The following is a 22,103-nucleotide window of genomic DNA, read 5'->3' on the forward strand; positions in this document are numbered from 1 at the left end:
TAATATTTCATCAATTTGCCATCATGTAGGACGTCATATGAAAAAGGGTGCACTGCATATCCAAATAGTTTTAATAGATTTTCAAATGGACTCACACAAGTGGAGCACCAAGACTTAAAATGGGAACCAATAGGTTTTATTTGTTACTTGCAGATCATGAAAACTATGCACCTGTGGGGTAAAACTAGGATCTTGAAATAGCTGGTCAAAACAACAAAGGGTTACCGTACCTTTAGCTGATTAAACTTAAGCAGGTCGCTATCACAGCTTCCAGTAAAGGAAGAGAGCAATCTGCGCTGTTCTGATCTTCTTTCCGAGCCGGCTCGGGTAGAGGTGTGAGGCTGAGCAGGAATACTCTTCCCCTAGAATGCAACAGAAATCCTGTGGTCAGAAAGTAGACCTGGATGACAGTAGCTGTTCAATGTATAATGAAGCCACATATACAAAAAGCAGGGAGAAGGGAGGAAGTACAGTATACTGTGCTTGTCTCCACCATAGCTGACATTTTTCATAACGTGCATAAAAAGTTTAATAGTAAATAGGCTCCTAGAATGAACATAAAACTGTTTTCAGAGAATAGCAAACTGAAGTGGAGCTCTAGAACAATAAAAGCAGCCTGTAGGAAGGAAAGGTTTTACTAGCCTCTCCAATTGGACTCCAGATGGGCCCCCATTATTTTTACCTTTATGCTGAACCTGTGCTTCCCTGGATGTTGAGTGAATCTCCCTGCTTCTGGTCACAAGATCAATAAAAGGATAGTGGCCATTTAGATTAGTCACTCTCCTTACCATCCTATAGAAGTTGCTACCAGAAGGGAAGGGATGTTGCAGCCATCTTAGAAAAAGCATCTGAAGAAGCTTTAAAGTGTAGCTGAGGTGACAAGACATGATGAGATAAACGTGCATGTACTGTGCAAAACATCAATAACCAGGCTGTTGATCTTTTTATATTTTGCTACCTGAATGAGTTAATTTTCAGGCATGCAGGTGACAACGTCTCTCTTGTCGATGCCTTGTCAGGAATATAGTAAAGGTGGCCACTAACGATCCAATTTAGCGAAAAATCGTTCGAGCGATTAGACAATTCTGATCACAGCCAACTAGAAAATCCAAATTTTAGTTTGACCAAAATCCAATCGGACGACTATTTTTATAATAGTTCGTAATCTATTGTGCCCATCAATGGAGATCATTTACAACCAATAAGATCAGAATTTCTGATCGCTCGAACAATGTTCGCTAGAAATTGGACCGTGATGCTGGGGATACACGGTGCGTTTCTGTTCCGTGTATCGACCAGCTGATAATATTCAGCTGGCCCGATCAAGCCGCTAGACCCGCGCCCGCTCGATTCCCGCCGGCGGACAATGGCAGGGAATCGAGCGGCTGACAAGGACTGCCGGTGGGGACAAGCGCAAATCGATCCGCGCGGACGAGCGGGGACGCGGCTGGGGTCGATCCGGTGGCTAATCGAGCCGCCGGTCAACCCGTGTATCCCCAGCATTAGTGGCCACCTTTAACCTAACTGATAAGCAAATTGCAGCCATAAAAGTTTTCCTGGCAGAATATAACTTCTGAGAGCAGGGGAGAGATAGAAAAAGGTCAATAATTCATCTATTTTAACATTGGGACATTGATTGTCATTTTGCAGAGACAATAAAAGATTCAACCTACTTTATAAATGTTTAAATATAAAATAAAACCATGGGAAAACTAAAAAAGTCATTTTTAGGAGTAGGATTAAAACAATTGTTCATCTTATCAGATTTTTTTTCCACCTCAGGTTCACTTTAAATCTGTCAGGAGAGAAGTATTCATATCCCTTCTACATTTTTTTTTCAAAAGAATCCCACATTTCTCTGAAATAAGTTGAAAATTACACCATTCTTTATTCCATGGGCTATACAGCAGACACTTTACTCCCGAATTAGGATTCAACATTTCTTTGTAAAGGTTAAAACATTTGAAAAAGGCCAACAACAATTATTTAAACCTCTAACATGCTCACAGTTCAGTAATGCATTTTAACTTCTGTTTCTTTTAATTACTACCACAATCAGACGTTTAGCCTTTTGAATGGAGAAAAGTGCTCACTCGGGAGTTGTGTCCTTGTGAGCAGCACAAGCAGAGTAGGAAAAGCACACCGTTGTCCAAAGAAGAAAGGAAGGAGGTAATAGCTAAGCATGGTAATGGTGAAGGCTTTAAAACCATCTCCAAAACAGTTGCTAGTATTATTAACGCATTGAAAGTCCACAAGGCTGTAGACAACTTCTGAACACTGCTGCAACAGGAAAATGTATCTCAGATTGAAAAGAATAGTTTAAAATGATTGAGAAAAAAAAAGAAAAAAAACCACCACCAAAGACGCATCATAACTGATCCTGGCTGACCTCCAACATAAACATACAGAATATGAAGTTGCATGATCCGCTACTGTCTTAATGCAAGTGGCCTCCATGGTAAAGGGGGATAGGCCCACAAAAAATAAATAAATAAATATAAGAGTTATCCATTATGCATCCTTTTAGAAGAATGTCCTCTGGATGACGAAACAGAATTTGAGCTTCTTGGTAAGCCACGGTAGTTCTATGTTCACAGAAGTAAAAAATAAACTTTAAAAGAGAAGACCACAACCCCTACTGTGGAGAACAGAAGAGGCTCCAAAATGTTACATGGTAGCTTCACTGCCACTGGCGCCTTGGATCTGTCCAGAGCATAATGAAATCAGAAGTTTATCAAGGCATTTTGTAACAAACCATATGCCCTAGCATTAGAAATATCTGTGTCAATCACACATCATAACAGGTCCTCCAGCAGGAGAATGACCCAAAACATATATATGTTACGGCCAGAACCCGAAGCCACTTCTAGTTCTGGCCGGCCACTTCGGGTTCTGGCCGGCCAATGTGCGAAGTGGCCGCTGCGCTGCGGCCAATGTGAGAAATGGATTGATTCCTGTGACATTAAGGTATCTTCTGGCCGCAGCGCAGCGGCCAAACGTATAACAACTTAGTTAATTTAATGCAATTAAGCCGGCGGCAATGTAACAATTCAAGCCGCCGGCTTTTTCTCTGCCTCTCTCCTCCCCCCGCCTCTCTCTCTCTCTCCTATGGGCAGCCGGCGGGGACACGCGTGTCCCCCCGGAGTCGTTCGTCGCGGCAGGGAATCCTGCCGTTCTTGCAGAGCGGGTGCTGGCAGAAGCAATGTCTGCAGCCTCCCCGCTCTGCTTTCCTGGTGCGACGAACGACTCTCGTGGACACGCATGTCCCCGCCGGCTGCCCATAAGAGAAGGAGGAGAGAGACGCGGGGGGGGGGGGGGGCGTTGAGAAGGAGAGAGAGGCGGGGGGAGGAGAGAGAGGCAGACCAAAAGCCGGCGGCTTGAATTGTTACATTGCCGCCTACTTAATTTCATTAAATTAACTAAGTTGTTATACGTTTGGCCGCTGCGCTGCGGCCAGAAGATACCTTAATGTCACAGGAATCAATCCATTTACCACATTGGCCGCAGCGCAGCGGCCACTTCGCACATTGGCCGGCCAGAACCCGAAGTGGCCGGCCAGAACTAGAAGTGGCCAAACTTCGGGTTCTGGCCGTAACATGTACAAGAAGATCAAAATAAAAAATAGTGGCTGCTGTATGTAGTTTGAGAGAAAGATGCAATTTACATATGTCAATTTAAATTTCAAGGGTGTCGATGTTTAATAAGAAGATTCTTTTAGAAAACCTAGAGCGGTACCAATTATTTGGGCCACCTGTGATTGCTCCACTTTACTTACAAGAGACGAAATGCAAAATAATCCTTTTTCTAAGGCCTGGTTATCCACGCTGTATTCCTAGACCTGGGTATTTATTCATTGGATAACACTGCTTCCAAGTCAAATTAGTCAAAAGTTATGCACAATGTTTTTGCTTATTAATCTGCTTGAGTCCTATAGCAATGAACTGCATGCCCATTTTGTGCAATATACAAGTAGGAATGTAAAGTGACTGGTGCCTGAGAAAGTGATGCAAGCTTTAGTAATCAAATCGTAAGTCATACATGTAAAATTAATAATACACATCAACCTCTAAGATAAAGTATGTAAGTGGTTAATCAAAGTACTAAGTGCAAAAAAATAACCCAAATGTTTACATGAGAAAACACAAAAAGGGCAATAAAGTACGAGAAAGGCAGAAAATACCATTTCATAAATGTCTGCAAATGGGGCACAAATATTACCGCAGACCCAGATATCCTAGTAGGTCCACATATGGAGACAATAGTGGAACATCAAGGTGGATGGCTTAAGTATAACGTAATACGTGCCTACCAATTTTCAGGATCTAAGGCATAGTAGCCCCTGTGCCTGGCTTTTGTGGCCAGGTTGTCTAAGCATTTCCACTGCACATGTGGAGTCCTGGAAACAACTGCTGCACATGCAGGTGCCTTAAAGCGGTATCGTCACCATAAAAATCAAATTTCAACAGCTGTCTGAGTGTATTAAGTGATAAAGATGCTAATCCTGCTTTCAAAACTTTTTCTGCTGTTATGATTTGGAGTTATCGCATACTTACAGTAAGTAGCACTGGCCCTTTAGTAGTCGGTGCCAAAGAATTGCATGCTGGGGGTTCTTTTTATCTATAATGTATTCCTCCTCTTACCTTTATTTCCCTGCCAGCTGCTTATCTGTAACCCAATCCCCTACTCACTTGTGTTTACAAGCAAGGCTGAGGCGACTCAGCGATTGGAGGAGACAAGAAAAAAGTAAAGGGCAGAAATGACATCACGAGTTAGCCTTAACTGTGGGCAAAAGACATGGCCCCCACCACTAACAGAATTCTCGTCATTTACTATATAACATTCACTGAAATCAAAACGTGGACAGTATAATACATGTGTTATGTAAGTAGATCAAGTATTTATCTACTTATATATGTGTTTTTTCTCCCTGGCATAGTATGGCTGATCCTACTGCTTTAAAGTTAAGAGAGACATGCTGCGTCATGCAATGACAAATATAAAATTTATATAATGGGTGTAGACAACTCCCCTTGCTACAGTAGGGCAGCTTTTTCCTCCTGCCTCTGTTGCTTTGATTAAACTCTTATTAGTTGGATCAGATTTACACTGATACCAATTTTAATATGGAGGAAGAGAAGCCCAGCAAATGTGTGTCTATTACATTGACTGTCTGCTATCTACTGCTGGGCTTCTGAGTCTGTCTGATAAAGTCATCCTGCACATGAATGTACAGAGGGATTCATGGAAATGTGTCGTTTCACTGGGTCACACTACTTTAGCACTTTCAGCACGGCCTACTAAAGGTCCCCAAGAAAATGGACATACATTTTTATTTTGAGCATTTATTGAAAAAACTCTTACCTGGGGATCATTCGGAAACTCTTCAGTCAAAGAGCGAGTATTGATGAGGTATTTAGCTTTATCCTTCTTATCAATTTTGTAATAGCCCTCGCTACGAGCGCAGCCTGTGACATGTTCCCGGAGTCCATCATCTCGCTTCTTCTTCTTCGTAGGAGAATAAACACTGGTTGGTGGAGGAATGGTTAAGGAGCTTGCATAGAATCCCTGTGAGCAGACTACAACATTCATTTGTTATATGTTATTATATATATATATATATATATATATATATATATATATATATATACATATATATATACACATATATATACACACACATACACATATATATATATATATATATATATATATATATATATATATATATATATTTACACTTTCTCACCCCTAGACTTCTGCCTGGAAAACAAACAAGGGCTCAGAGCACTAAACCTTGAGGAAAAACATCAAACTAAAACAGTCTAATAGTAAAATAGTGAAAAAAGAACACGAGAAAAAATTCTGTTGACAACTCAAAACAGGCCTAAACCTGTACATTAGAATCCAATCACACGATATAGACTAGCATGGCCAAGAAATGATCAGTAGCCAATCAAAACCACTAGGTGCTGCTGACAAGGATGAACATGTGATAATCTTGTTCATTTCAGAGAGGAAAAAAAATTTCACAGCTATTCACTTTACCGGCAGTAAGGCCTTGTTCACATTATAAATCGCCAGTGCCATCGCAAGCCCTGAGCGATTTATACTGTGATTTTTACAGCGCTTCTTTTATAAGCGCTTTTGCTCAGCGATGATTTTTTTCACTTCCGGACGTCAGTCAGGAAGGCCCGGTGCACACCAAAAACCGCTAGCAGATCCGCAAAATGCTAGCAGATTTTGAAATGCTTTTTCTTCTTTTTCTGTAGCGTTTCAGCTAGCATTTTGCTGTTTTGGGAAGCGTTTTTGGTGTAGTAGATTTCATATATTTTTACAGTAAAGCTGTTACTGAACAGCTACTGTAACAAAAACCGCCTGGCAAACCGCTCTGAAGTGCCTTTTTTTTTTTTAGAGCGGTTTGCGTTCTTCCTATACTTAACATTGAGGCAGAAACGCATCCGCAATCCAAAATCTGCAGCAGCCCGGGAGTATGCGTTTCTGCAAAACGCCTCCCGCTCTGGTGTGCACCAGCCCATTGAAATACATTACCCTAGCGGATCCGCACCCGCAAGCGGATCGCACACCGCAGCCGAACCGCTCTGGTGTGCACTAGGCCGAAGTGAACTCTTTAACCCGGAAATTAATAACTACAATGTATTTATTCATAAAAGTGCTTGGGAAATCGCTACACAAATCGCTTTTTCCAGCGCTTTGTGATTTCCCTGTACCTTTCATTGAACCAAAACGCTCAGAAAATGGTACATGTAGCGCGTTTGCGATTTCAAGAAAATTGAAACTATTACATGTGAACACTGTCATAGGAAATCATTAACCACTTGCCGACCACACGCTTATACCATGCGTCGGCAAAGTGGCAGCTGCAGGACCAGCGACGCAGTATTGCGTCGCCAGCTGCAGCTTAATTAATCAGGAAGCAGCCGCTCGCGCGAGCGGCTGCTTCCTGTCAAATCACGGCGGGGGGCTCCGTGAATAGCCTGCGGGCCGCCGATGGCGGCTCGCAGGCTGAATGTAAACACAAGCGGAAATAATCCGCTTTGTTTACATTGTACGGCGTTGCTGCGCAGCAGCGCCGTAAGGCAGATCGGCGATCCCCGGCCAATCAGCGGCCGGGGATCGCCGCCATGTGACAGGGGACGTCCTGTCACTGGCTGCACAGGACAGATAGCGTCCTGTGCAGCCCCGATCCCCGGGGATGACCAGGTAGGAGAGGGAGGGGGGAATTTCGCCGCGGAGGGGGGCTTTGAGGTGCCCCCCCCCCGCCACCCACAGCAGGCAGGAGAGATCAGACCCCCCCAGCACATCATCCCCATAGGGGGGAAAAAAGGGGGGCAATCTGATCTCCCTGCCTGCACCCTGATCTGTGCTGGGGGCTGCAGAGCCCACCCAGCACAGATCACTCAAAACAGCGCTGGTCCTTAAGGGGGGGTAAAGGGGGGGTCATCAAGTGGTTAAACAAGCGCTTTTAGGGCAATTTGCAAAATCGCCAGCGCTTTAAAAAAATAGAGACGGAAATAATTCTGCGTTGATGCAAATTTATGCAAATCTATGCACTCTCTTTGCTCATGAAATTAAATAATTTGTTTTGTTAAAATTTGGTTTGGTGACTATGAATTAAAGGGTATCTGAGACGGATGAAAATAAAAGTTTTATACATACCTGAGGCTTCCTCCAGCCACTTCAGGCTGTCTGGCTCCGCCACCCGGATCTTCTGCTATGAGTCTCGGTAATTCAGCCAGTCAGCGCAGTCCGGCCGCATGCCGCTCCCACAGCCAGGAACATTCTGCACCTGCGCAATAGTGCTGCGCAGGTGTAGTACGCTCCCAGCGGCGGAGTGTGTGCATGCGCACTACGCCAGACTGGCTCAAGTACATAGACTCATAGCAGAAGATCCAGGTGGCGGAGGAGGGCAGCGAGGGACTGATTAGCCTGAAGGGGGCTGGAGGAAGCCCCATGTATGTATACAACTTTAATTTCATCTGTCTCAGTATTATCGTAAGAGAATAGAGGCGCCAGCTGGATAACAGGTAATAAAATTTTTAAAATTTGCTGGGAGGCAGTGGTGGACTTGCCTCCGAAAAGCAGACTCAAAATACTGTCTGAATTAAACAAATTTATTATTGGTACCCCAAAAGATGCAACGCGTTTCGCATGCACAGCCCGCTTCATCAGGCAATTAGATAGGGGACAAACAGTAGCTCGTCAGTAGCACAAATAGCTCCTCTTATTCATCTGTCTCAGGTTTACTTTGTAACACAGTAGTACTATACTCTACATATGCACTCCCCACAGAGCTGCAGGGAATCCACTGAGAATGGTGTGCGCATTGAACACAGATGTGTTGTCTATCACCCATAAACCTGGTTCAGATTGAACATGAATGTGTAATAGAGGAAGGATCTTCTCATTCTCCTGCCGAGTACCTGCACATCATTCTTACATGTACCCACACTTACATTGCCTAGGGCCTGATAGATGTTCTTTGTTCCTGTCTTCTACAAGTACTCCTACCAAGGACTAGTTTAATGCTGGATACACATGGTGCGTTCCCGCACTCGATGCGCCGCTCGATTTCCGAGCATTTCCGAGCACATTTTCGATGATGGTTAGGTCGATTTACATGTAAAGTATGCCAAATCGACCTAACGATCCATCGAAACGCGAATCGGACATGTCGGAAATAATCGAGTCGACGGGAATCGAGCGGTGCATCGAGTGCGGGAACGTACAGTGTGTATCCAGCATTAGTCTATGACTAAAAGTATTAGCGGCAGAAGATCAGCCCACTAGGCAGGTAACTGGTATTGTTTAAAAGGGAATAAATATGGCAGCCTCCATATCCCTCTCACTTCAGTTGTATTTTAAAATTCCTAAGCGTTGGCAGTTGAAAGTATGTAACATGAAATGTATCTCTTAATCAACAAGATTTTAATATGCAAATTAGAGGAGTCGTAGTCGGTGGAATCCTAACCCGAGGAGTCGGAGGATTTTTGTACCGACTCCACAGCCCTGTGTAAAATATTGGCTATTGGGCGCCAAAGAAGAAATTTGGGGGCAGGACCTGATAAATAGTCGCCAGGCCAGTCCAACTGAATTTTTTGGGGGGAAATTAGGTTTTTGAAAAATATCGCTTTGACAATTATTTCATAAATGATCGTTTTGAAATATATTAGTTATTTGCAGCGGAGAAAGGGCATTTTAGGGTTAGACATCAGGAAGAGGGGTTTTAGGGTTATACACCACTGGGGGGGGGTCTTAGGTACCATAGGGGAGGGGGGGGGGGGGGGGGGAGTCTTAGGGGGTAATGGGCCACCAGGGGGGTGGGGGGTGGTTAGTTAAAATATCGGTAATATTTACCAATGTTTTACTATGCGCATTTCAACTGTAAATACATTTTTATTTTCACTGTTATAGACAATATTTTGCACTTTTTAACCCCCTTGGCGTTATGATTCTTTCTGGATTTTACGGTCTAAAAGCAGTGCATTTTTTTGCATGCTTTTTAGATCCTAAAACCTGGAAAAAATCATGCTGGTAGGGAATCAAGCGCTGCAGTTTTGTCTCCATCCTCCGGGTGGCGCTTTAACCCTATAGTGAGATTGCAGCTGCCGTCATGACGACAGATGGCGATCTCACCGGGGGAAGCAGAGCCTCAGAGGAGAGGAATAAGAATGGCAGTCGACGTGAGGATCCCCCGGGAGGCGAGTCAAAACGCCCGCTGCGCGCATTGCTCTGCATAGACCTCCTAGCGGCTACCACGAGTTCACCTCGGGGTTACCGCTCCTGGCATGTTTTTCCCACCCCAAACTGAACTCGTGAGGAGGTTAATACTGTCATGTTAATGCATTTATTATTTTATCCCAGATAAAGATGAAGAAACAGTAAGAAAAATTGTTAAACAATATATTAAAATTTTGTCTATACCCAGCGCCCTTTTTTCCTGGCACTGTCATTTGATGAATGCGTGTTAGCTTCTGATTCAGTGTCCAGGTCTGCTCGGATCCAAGCAATGTTCCTTTTATCAGCCATATAAATGAGTTGAAACCTAGTCCCATTTCTTCAATTTTACACAGGGTACACAGCCATACCAGCACTACTTGCTAAGCTTATTGGAACACTGGCATTGTAAACGGAGCAGGACAGCCGTACCTTGCATTACAAATTTGCTAGTAAAATAATATTTTAACACAAACAAAGAAAAAAGACAGGGGGAACAGGATTATTCTAAAAAGTAATGCTTAGCGTGATTTGCCTTCTTAAAACCGAAGGTATTTGCAATAATTAAGCTTTAAGTGAACATATGTGGTTACCCACATGCACCGCAACTGAATATGCAAATTATCTCTTTATGCTCCTAAAGCCATGCTTACATCCAGAACCGCTGGTGTATAGCACGGGCAGCATGGTGGCGTAGTGGTGCTGGTGTATAGCACGGGCAGCATGGTGGCGTATTGGTGCTGGTGTATAGCACGGGCAGCATGGTGGCGTATTGGTGCTGGTGTATAGCAGGGGCAGCATGGCGGCGTAGTGGTGCTGGTGTATAGCACGGGCAGCATGGTAGCGTATTGGTGCTGGTGTATAGCACGGGCAGCATGGTGGCGTATTGGTGCTGGTGTATAGCAGGGGGAGCATGGCGGCGTAGTGGTGCTGGTGTATAGCACTGGCAGCATGGTGGCGTAGTGGTGCTGGTGTATAGCACTGGCAGCATGGTGGCGTAGTGGTGCTGGTGTATAGCACGGGCAGCATGGTGGCGTAGTGGTGCTGGTGTATAGCACGGGCAGCATGGTGGTGTAGTGGTGCTGGTGTATAGCACGGGCAGCATGGTGGCGTAGTGGTGCTGGTGTATAGCACGGGCAGCATGGTGGCGTAGTGGTGCTGGTGTATAGCACGGGCAGCATGGTGGTGTAGTGGTGCTGGTGTATAGCACGGGCAGCATGGTGGCGTAGCGGTGCTGGTGTATAGCACGGGCAGCATGGTGGCGTATTGGTGCTGGTGTATAGCACAGGCAGCATGGTGGCGTAGTGGTGCTGGCGTATAGCACGGGCTGCATGGTGCTGGTGTATAGCAGGGGCAGCATGGTGGCGTAGTGGTGCTGGTGTATAGCACGGGCAGCATGGTGGCGTAGTGGTGCTGGTGTATAGCACGGGCAGCATTGTGGCGTAGTGGTGCTGGTGTATAGCACGGGCAGCATTGTGGCGTAGTGGTGCTGGTGTATAGCACGGGCAGCATGGTGGTGTAGTGGTGCTGGTGTGTAGCACGGGCAGCATGGTGGCGTAGTGGTGCTGGTGTATAGCACAGGCAGCATGGTGGCGTAGTGGTGCTGGTGTATAGCACAGGTAGCATGGTGGCGTAGTGGTGCTGGTGTATAGCACAGGTAGCATGGTGGCGTAGCGGTGCTAGTGTATAGCACGGGCAGCATGGTGGTGTAGTGGTGCTGGTGTGTAGCACGGGCAGCATGGTGGCGTAGTGGTGCTGGTGTATAGCACAGGCAGCATGGTGGCGTAGTGGTGCTGGTGTATAGCACGGGCAGCATGGTGGCGTAGCGGTGCTAGTGTATAGCACGGGCAGCATGGTGGCGTAGTGGTGCTGGTGTATAGCACGGGTGACATAGTGGCTTAGGGGTGCTGGTGTATAGCACGGGCAGCATGGTGGCGTAGTGGTGCTGGTGTATAGCACGGGCAGCATGGTGGCGTAGTGGTGCTGGTGTATAGCACGGGCAGCATGGTGGCGCTGGTGTATAGCACGGGTAGCATAGTAGCTTAGTGGTGCTGGTGTATAGCACGGGAGGCGTAGTGGTGCTGGTGTATAGCACGGGTAGCATGGTGGCGTAGTGGTGCTGGTGTATAGCACGGGCAGCATGGTGGCGTAGTGGTGCTGATGTATAGCACGGGCAGCATGGTGGCGTATTGGTGCTGGTGTATAGAACGGGCAGCATGGTGGCGTATTGGTGCTAGTGTATAGGACGGGCAGCATGGTGGCGTAGTGGTGCTGGTGTATAGCACGGGCAGCATGGTGGCATAGTGGTGCTGATGCATAGCACGGGCAGCATGGTGGCGTATTGGTGCTGGTGTATAGCACGGGCAGCATGGTGGCGTAGTGGTGCTGGTGTATAGCACGGGCAGCATGGTGGCGTATTGGTGCTGGTGTATAGAACAGGCAGCATGGTGGCGTATTGGTGCTAGAGTATAGGACGGGCAGCATGGTGGCGTAGTGGTGCTGGTGTATAGCACGGGCAGCATGGTGGCATAGTGGTGCTGATGCATAGCACGGGCAGTATGGTGGCGTATTGGTGCTGGTGTATAAAACGGGCAGCATGGTGGCGTATTGGTGCTGGTGTATAGCACGGGCAGCATGGTGGCGTAGTGGTGCTGGTGTATAGCACGGGCAGCATGGTGGCGTAGCGGTGCTAAGTGTATAGCACGGGCAGCATGGTGGCGTAGTGGTGCTGGTGTATAGCACGGGCAGCATGGTGGCGTAGTGGTGCTGGTGTATAGCACGGGCAGCATGGTGGCGCTGGTGTATAGCACGGGTAGCATAGTAGCTTAGTGGTGCTGGTGTATAGCACGGGTGGCGTAGTGGTGCTGGTGTATAGCACAGGCAGCATGGTGGCGTAGTGGTGCTGGTGTATAGCACGGGTAGCATGGTGGCGTAGTGGTGCTGGTGTATAGCACGGGCAGCATGGTGGCGTAGTGGTGCTGATGTATAGCACGGGCAGCATGGTGGCGTATTGGTGCTGGTGTATAGAACGGGCAGCATGGTGGCGTATTGGTGCTAGTGTATAGGACGGGCAGCATGGTGGCGTAGTGGTGCTGGTGTATAGCACGGGCAGCATGGTGGCATAGTGGTGCTGATGCATAGCACGGGCAGCATGGTGGCGTATTGGTGCTGGTGTATAGAACGGGCAGCATGGTGGAGTATTGGTGCTGGTGTATAGCACGGGCAGCATGGTGGTGTAGTGGTGCTGGTGTATAGCACGGGCAGCATGGTGGCGTAGTGGTGCTGGTGTATAGCAGGGGCAGCATGGTGGCATAGTGGTGCTGATGTATAGCACGGGCAGCATGGTGGCGTAGTGGTGCTGGTGTATAGCACAGGTAGCATGGTGGCGTATTGGTGCTGGTGTACAGCACGGGCAGCATGGTGGCGTATTGGTGCTGGTGTATAGCACGGGCAGCATGGTGGTGTAGTGGTGCTGGTGTATAGCAGGGGCAGCATGGTGGCGTAGTGGTGCTGGTGTATAGCACGGGCAGCATGGTGGCGTAGTGGTGCTGGTGTATAGCACAGGCAGCATGGTGGCGTAGTGGTTAGCGCTCTCACCTTGCAGCGATGGGTCCCCGGTTCAAACCCTAGCCAAGTTAACATCTGCAAGGAGTTTGTATGTTCTACCTGTGTCTGCGTGATTTTCCTCTGGGCACACTGGATTCCTCCCACATCCCAAAAACAGATAAATGAATTGGCTTCCCCCTAAAAAAAAATTGGCCCTAGACATAGGACTATGGTAGGGACTAGATTGTGAGCTCCTCCGAGGAACAGTTAGTGGCAAGACAATATTTACTCTGTAGAGCGCTGTGTAAGATGTCTATATAAATACTATTTATTAATATTAATAAGCCTATAACGTTAAAGTGAACAAGAGGTGAGAGGGATATGGAGGCTGCCATATTTATTTCCTTTTAGGCTGCGGATCCTCTGCCTCTAATACTTTTATTCATAGACCCTGAACAAGCATGCAGCAGATCAAGTGTTTCTAACAATATTGTCAGAACTGACAAGATTAGCTGCATGCTTGTTTCTGGTGTGATTCAGACACTACTGCAGCCAAATAGATCAGCAGGGCTGCCAGGAAACTGGTATTGTTTAAAAGTGAATAAATATGGCAGCCCCCATATACCTCTCACCTTAAGTTCACTTTAAATTTTACAGAGCCACATCAAACCTCACATGCAGACAGCCTGTTTTGGACTATTGGCCTTCCTCAGTGCATGGCAGGGATTGATATGGCTCTATGGGATAATTTGCATATTCAGTAGCGGTGCATTGTGGGTAACCACAGATGTTCACTTAAATCTGAATTATCGCAAGTACCGTACCTTCTGTCTTAAGAAGGCAAATCACACTAAGCATTACTTTTAAGTAGGAGAGCTTTTCGGTCTTTTTTAGTACCCTATACTTTCCTAATGGTTTTGGGTCACCCCGAGCTGCTTAGGTACTCTATTATTTTATAGAGAAAAACAAAAATGCTACTGATGTGGTGTTGCATATACGACACTAGCCCATAACTCTTCCTCTCCTCCCCCTCCAAAGGTAGAAGATAAAAAAGGGTGGGGTCTACAGTTTTATTTTACGTTTAGATGGGCTTTAATTTGTATACCAGATGCTACTCCTGTATCCTCGGCAAGTAAAATCCTATAATATAAATATAAATTTTTTTCAGACATCAAACCTTAACCTTAAACATATCTCAATAGTAGTAAGCTAATTCCATCATGCAGGTTATGTTTCAGGTGTCCAAAGCATCCTTTATCCAGCCAAGAGTCACAATCCCAGTCAATTGACTGCATGTGACTTCTGGTTTGATAAGGAGTACTTTGACAACCCAAACATTGCATAGAATTTGAAAGGGTTGATTACTATTGTGATGCTGTCTTCAGGCTCCAATGAATGAACAAAAAAGTTTTTTGCAAATGTTACACATTTTTGCTCTTGTAAAGATTGGCTGTGGACAGATGAAGCACAGTGCTGCTTTAGCTAGAGTGCAGTCCTGCAAGGACTCTTACTTTACCAAAAGGATATGAGGATGGTAGACCCAGAGAGTGTCATTAAGCCAATCCATGCCATTGTCCTGTTGTAGCAGCCTGTCATAAGTAATGCACATGAACTTTACATCCTCTTCATCTATTCCTCCGTTCCATATATCATACAGAATGGTCATCTCCTCAAACTCTGAGCGAGGCTTGAAGAGAGGTCGAGGTGGTGAAAATTCAGGAGAAGGAATAGCTGAAATCTCCTCTAATCTCTTTTTAAGCCTCCAGTTCCTAGGCTTTTTCACTTTGGTAAATTCATCATCTTCCCTCCTTTCCTCCTTCCACTGATTCTCCAGCTCTTTTAATGGAATTTTCTGATTTATGGCTTCATAAATAGGGATATTAGGTTGCTCCTCATTCCTGAAGTCTAGAGGAACAGTTACAGGATCTTTAAAGATTTCCTGAGCTCTTTCAAACAAACCTTTACCTAGGGAAAGTTCTGTTAATGCATCCATAGGTAGAGTTTCTGAAATGTTGTCCACCTTATCCTCTATTGGTAGTGTGGTAGAAAGAGTTTTTTTGGGCCGCCCCTTCCTTTTACCAGTAGAAGCAAGAGTAGGTGAGGGTGCAGATTCCTCAGTGGAAGGCGGTTGTATTTTAACAAGCTCAGATTCACTCTCTTCACTTAATATTTTATCTTCTGAAAGGTAAGCTGGAGTTTCAGATGATTCCAGGTCATCGACCGATAATACAATGTCCTTTTGGAGATCACCTCTAGGGGGGCTAGCAATCGGGATGGGTGAAGGTACACTATTCAGGATTATGGAAGCACTGGGTGGCTCTTTAAATGACTTTTCATCTGGTTCATCAACCGAGGGCTTCTTGCTTAAGGGATGACAGGGGAACATAGCATTAGGTTCTGGGAAGGTTGGGGTAAAATTAAAGTCTCTTCCAGGAGTCCTAGGAATTATGCCTGGTGACTGAGAAAGATAAGAAAATGGGCTTCCAGGAATGTGGGGAGAAGTTAACGTCAAGCTGTTACCAGTGAGTGGTGCATCACTTCCAGGCGTGGCCGGAACAGTATCTGTGCTCTGGGACTTGCCAAGGTGTGATGATTTACCAAGGAACTCTCTGCCAGGGGTTCGAGGTAGTTCTTCCTCAGACAACATTTTTGTGACTACCAAGTGCCCAAAGTTCTTTTCATTGGGGGCAGGTGGCTCCTCTTCTTTATGAGAGAGCAAGGAAAGTGAACTGAGAGTAGATTTAGGGACAACTGGAAAAAGGATCTCAGAATCAGAATGAATGGCCGTTTCTCGTCCAGGTGTCCTAGGACACCGTACCTCTTCTTCTCCAGTAAAAGGTGGTAATTTAATATGCAGCTGCTGCATACCAGAGGGAATCTCTTCGGGTTTAAGAAGAATGCTGGGCTCGCCAAAAGCCCCATTGGGTGTTGCAGGACGAACAGCAGCAGTTTCTTGAGGCTCTTCAATTGGGATATCTAAAACTGGCTCTAGGTGCAGCTCTACATACACTTCAGAAGGATCTTCAGCAACTAATCAAAAATATATGAAAAAAATATTTAGTATATTATCAGTCATTACAAAATGTAAGTTATCTTTTTGGAACGGATCATAACTTATGGCCAAACTCCTGCAAAGTTTTGATTACATGAATCTAGCCTTTTTCACTTTGGGTGCGTTCAGAAATGTGTTCAAGTGCATGATAAAATGTGTATGGGTTGGTGTGTGTTTTAGTGTGCATTTCATTGTGTTGTGGTGCGTTTTTTTTTAAGCAGACCCATGCATTTACATGCGCTTAATTTTTTATTTTTTTTAGCATGTTCTGCTTTTTGTAGCTGTAGTCCATAAAGATTTGTTTTCATGTTTTTTAGCAGGGCTGTGGAGTCGGAGTTGGAGTCGGGGCAATTTTGGGCACCCGGAGTCAGAGTTGGAGTCATGGTTTCATAAACTGAGGAGTCGGATGATTTTTGTACAAAATCCACAGCCCTGTTAAAGGGGAACTGAAGTAAGAGGTATACGGAGGCTGCCATATTTATTTCCTTTTAATCAATACCAGTTGCCTGGCAGCCCTGCTGGTCTATTTCTCTGCAGTAGTATCTGAATAACACCAGTAACAAGCATGCAGCTAGTCTTGTCAGATCTGACATTAATGTCAGAAACACCTGATCTGCTGCATGCTTGTTCAGGGGCTATGGCTAATAGTATTAGAGGCAGAGGATCAGCAGGGCTGCCAGGCAACTGGTATTGCTTAAAAGGAAATAAACATGTCAGCCTCCATATACCTCTCTCTTCAGTTCCCCTTTAAGTATTAGGCTAAGGAGTCGGAGTCGAGGAGTCTGAGCCATTTTGGGTACCCGGAGTTAGAGTTGGAGTCGGAGTCGTGGTTTCATAAACTGAGGATGTCGGAGTCGGAAGATTTTTGTCCCGACTCCCCAGCCCTGTTTTTTTGTGCACAGAAACGACCCTGATGTGAACGAGGCCTATACATAAACTGTCCCAACCAACAATTTGGGAACTATCTCCATTCAAGGTAAATGAACTGATAACAGAATTAACTAAATGCATTTGCTAGTCAATGCTAACTTATATACAGTAGTCATTCTAATGCTAACTTTGAAGAGTAACTCTGCTATAAATTATTTTTTTTTAAATAACCTTTTTTTGTACAATATTTATTTTTAGCCACTTGTTGCTGGCACTACAATATATTCACATCCTCTCTGCTACCAGTTTTTTTCAGAAGAACATGAATGCTAGTCTGTAGTGATGATAAGTACAGCATGCCTGCTAGTTCTACAGACACCTTCCTCTATCAGTATAATGGGATTTAGATTGACCTCACCCTTCAGGTTTGGGTAGATTGTATTATGTGCTATAAATCTCTTATTGGTGGTGGCTCAATGGTATTGACAGTATAGCAATGCCTGCAATACACTCTCAGTCACCACTCTGCAATTACATTATGTATAAACCAGCTGCTGCCTCCAGTTTCTTGGTGTGTTGAAAAGAGACTTGACTATTCGTACTGCTGGTATTTATAGCGGCTAGTTTCATCCAATTATTAAGGGAAATTCCGGACGGGGACTGCAGAAAGTGAGGAAACCCTATGGATTTACGCAGGGTGAAATGAGCTCGGAAGTTTCAGTCCGAACTACAGTGGCAGCAGAGCAAAGGGTTTTGGGTGACAGTAGCCAATCCTAGTGGGAAACCTGGTGATCAAGCAGAGTAGGGAGAGAGTGGTAATAGGGAAGTGGAGTCATGATGCACCATGTAAACCAGCATGGTGCTGTAATTTACAGTGCTCTCACCTAACAAAGCTAGAGTTTTATGCCTAAATATTGGTCAGCAAACGGTTTGTATGTTCCTCAAGTGTTAGATGGCTTTCCTTTCACATCACAAAAACATACTTTAAACTAGTTCCCAGCAAACTATAACACTATAGTAAAGACTATAAAAAAAAGGAAAGCTACAAAACCACAGTACATAGCAGGCTGCTTACACTGTTCTCTCTTTTTTGTAGCTGGATCAATCAATAGCAGTGCTTAGATTGTGAGCTCCACTGAGGACAGTCAGTGACCTGACGATGTACTCAGTAAAGTTCTGCAAAATAGGTCAGTGTTCTATAATTACACAATAAAAAATAATATGGTGGGACAATAAACTATGACCATAGTAGGGATTAAATTGTGAGCTGTTGTAAAGGAAGTTAGTGACATGATTATGTACTCTGTAAAATGCTATAAAAGATACCAGTGGTATTATAAATTATAATAAAAATAGTCCACGCTAGGTGGATAGTGTGTACTGCTGAAACACTGGGCTAGATTATCACGATAGGATATTTAAATGTAGGCAGCAGTATTTGAGCTAAAATACTTTTTATATTTAGTATTTACCGTATATGCTCGGCTATAAGTCGAGAAATTTAGGACTGACTCACTGTATAAAAGTGGGGGGGTCGCCTTATACACGAGTAGTTCTAAAGTTCTCCACTTCTGGGGGGGGGGTTCTCACTCTTCCCCCTTGTTGTGGTGCAATAGCGAGTGTGCTAAAATTTCCCCCTCCCTCCCACCCACCCACCATTACCCAAAGGGATCCTCTGCATGCATTTCCCCCCTTGCGCTGTGTAATCCTATGCAGAGTGATTACCGCAGCAGAAGCTGTCACTCACCATCAGTGGGCGTACAGTCTCTTCTCCCTTCACTCGCGCTGATCTCCAAGCGTAGCCCCGCCTCCAGATGTCAGAAGACGGAGCTACGCTAAAGCATGGAGATCAGCGCGAGTGAAGGGAGAACGGTGCGCCCGCTGATGGTGAGTGATGGCTTCTGCTGCGCGAATCACTCTGCATAGGATTACACAGCGCGAGGGGGGAAATACAAGCAGACGGCTCCCACGGGTGATGGTGGGTGGGGGAAAATAAAGACAGATGGCTCCCATGGGTGATGGATGGTGGGGGGGAAATGCAGACAGATGGCTCCCATGGGTGATGGTGGGTGGGGGAAAATGCAGACAGATGGCTCCCATGGGTGATGATGGGTGGGGGGAAATGCAGACAGATGGCTCCCATGGGTGATGGTGGGTGGGGGGAAATGCAGACAGACGGCTCCCATGGGTGATGGTGGGTGGGAGGGAGTTACAAGCAGAGGGCTCATGGCTGCATGTGTCCCCTGGAAGAGTTATTTGCTGTACTTGATGGGCCAAGAGGGGTTATTGACTACAATACTTTATGCAGTGCAGCCATTAACCCATCCTGATCCCCAAGTACAGCCATTAACTTTGCTGGGTAGACTTGTACATGAATAATTGGAAAATTCCAGCTTTTGAGGGTCAAATATCGGGGTCGACTTATACACGGGGTCGACTTGTATCCGAGTATATACGGTATATACCGCTAACATCTTCTGCAGCGCAACAGAGTACATAGTAATGCAACTAACTGTCCCTCAGAGGGGCTCCCTATCTGGAGTCTGAAGGTGATGAAATGTTAGCAGATAAAATTAGGTCAATTTTAGTCATTTAAAAAGTTAGGGTTAGGCCTCAGTAAGGTTTAATGTTGGAAGGAGGTTACACATCAGAAAAAACTTTTTTTTTTTTTTTTTTAAATAAGTTAGGGTTGGTCCCCTAGTGCCTATGCTGAATTGTCTTCGATCTGGCTTTGAACTTACCACCAGATATGACAAGAACGTAACTCCACACGGAGGTGAAAGAGTGACCCAGGGAGCACCACACCTACGGCACTTAATAGACTGTGTTAAAGTGTACCTGAGGTGACGTGACATGATGAGATAAACATATGCATATACAATGCAAAACATATTACCCAGGCTGTTCTACTTGCTTTATTTTGCTGCCTGAAAGAGTTAATTTTGGAAGTGACATCTTCTGTCTTGTGGATACCTTGTCGGGAATATAGTAAACATCACTGATATGAATATTAGAATCATAAAAAGTTTCCCTGGCAGAATACAACTCCTGAGTGCAGAGGGAGATAAAATACATGAACTATTGACCTTTTTCTAACTGTAGGACACTTATTAAGGGGCCCATACACTGGGCGATTTCAGCCATCGATCGATCGATTCTATAGACTCGCTCAATCGGAAATCGATTCTCTCAAATCTATCGATCGATTTGTGGCCGATTTCGATGGATTTGATCTGACAGGATGGAAAATCTAGGTCGATCTGCTGCTGGTAGCAGGTCTATGGCCCATAGAGCTGCATTGGATCTAATGGTCCAATAATGCATTTAGATAGCTTTCCAATAGATTTCATTCAGAAACCTATTGGAAATCTGTTCCTAGTGAGTGGCTTACATCAGATAGATTCCTGTCAGATTCAACTTGACAGGCATCTGCCAGAAATCTCATGGTCGAATCTGCTGCAAATCTATAAGTGTATGGCCACCTTTAGGCTGGCACTGAGCAGAGGCAACAAAACATTAAATCTAGTTTGTAAATGTTTAAATAAGAAATAAAACCATGGGATATTTAAAAAAAAATCTTTTTTAGGTGTAGCAGCATAAATACAATGGTTTATCTCATCAGTTTATTTTCACCTCAGATTCACTTTAAAGGGAACCTTAACTGAGAGGGATATGGATGTTTCCTTTCAAACAATGCCAGTTGCCTGACTCTCCTGCTGATCTCTTTGGCTGCAGTAGTGGCTGAATCACACCTGAAACAAGCATGCAGCTAATCCAGTCTGACTTCAGTCAGAGCACCTGATCTGCATGCTTGTTGAGAGGCTGTGGCTAAATGTATTAGAGACACAAGATCAGCAGGAGAGTCAGGCAACTGGTATTATTTTAAACTCCTTGCCGGTTATCCCGAGCTCAGCTCGGGGTAACCTGCGCAGGAGGATATCTCAGGCCCTGCTGGGCCGATTTGCATAATTTTTTTTTTGTTACAAGCAGCTAGCACTTTGCTAGCTGCTTGTAACTTCCGATCGCCGCCGCTCGCCGCCGATCCGCCGCAATCCGCCGCGCCGAGTCGCTCCCCCCCGCCCCAGAGCCCTGCGCTGCCTGGCCAATCAGTGCCAGGCAGCGTTGAGGGGCGGATCGGGATTCCCTATGACGCCCCGACGTCCATGACGTCGGTGACGTCATCCCGCCCCGTCGCCATGGCGACCGGGGAAGCCCTGCAGGAAATCCCGTTCTCAACGGGATTTCCTGCATACTCTGATCGCCGAAGGCGATCGGAGTGGGTGGGGGGATGCCGCCGCTTAGCGGCTATCATGTAGCGAGCCCTTGGCTCGCTACATGATTTAAAAAAAAAAAAAATTTAAAAAAATGTGCGGCGCTGCCTCCTTGCCGGATTTTTTAGACCGGCAAGGAGGTTAAAAAGAAAAATCCATATCCTTTTCAGTTTAGGTTCCCTTCAAGGCTATTAAATTATTACTATTCCTGCAATAGATTGTGCATGAATTATGAGTACTATAGAAAATGTCAGCATTATATAAATGCATACCGTGTATACTCGCAAATATGCCAAATTTTTGATCCCAAAAAAGTGGCCCAAAAGTGGGGGTCTCGGCATATATGCGAGTCATGATGCTAAAGTGTCCCCCCTTGCTCCAGTATGTGCCCCATCCGCTGGAGCGGTACATGTAAAAGTGTGTTTTACCCCCTGCGGTATCTGCCTCCTCTCCGACCGGATTCCTCCCCTAATCTCCCCCCTGCGCTTTGCACAGCTTCTGCACTTACCGGTCTAGTCCTGAGCTCCTGTAATGGTGTAGAGGAGTGCTGAGTGTCTGCGGATAGAGGAGAGCTGAGTATCAGCATCACATGTCCCGGGATTCCCTTCTTGTCTGACGCTCTCACTGTG

General features: G+C 45.5%; 1 protein-coding gene across 1 annotated transcript in view; it reads right to left on the minus strand.

The window, feature by feature from the left end:
• The window catches only part of SETD1B (SET domain containing 1B, histone lysine methyltransferase), a 105,239-nt gene that overhangs the window by 6,159 nt on the left and 76,977 nt on the right, over positions 1 to 22,103 (minus strand). Inside the window, exons 13-15 of the mRNA XM_068244986.1 lie at positions 14,809 to 16,311; positions 5,362 to 5,531; positions 231 to 362 (exon numbers count right to left, since the gene is read on the minus strand). Of these exons, the coding sequence (XP_068101087.1) occupies positions 231 to 362; positions 5,362 to 5,531; positions 14,809 to 16,311 (1,805 nt within the window). The remainder of the gene's footprint in view (positions 1 to 230; positions 363 to 5,361; positions 5,532 to 14,808; positions 16,312 to 22,103) is intronic.

This window comes from Hyperolius riggenbachi, chromosome 1 (assembly GCF_040937935.1).
Source record: "Hyperolius riggenbachi isolate aHypRig1 chromosome 1, aHypRig1.pri, whole genome shotgun sequence".
Lineage (NCBI taxonomy): Eukaryota > Metazoa > Chordata > Amphibia > Anura > Hyperoliidae > Hyperolius > Hyperolius riggenbachi.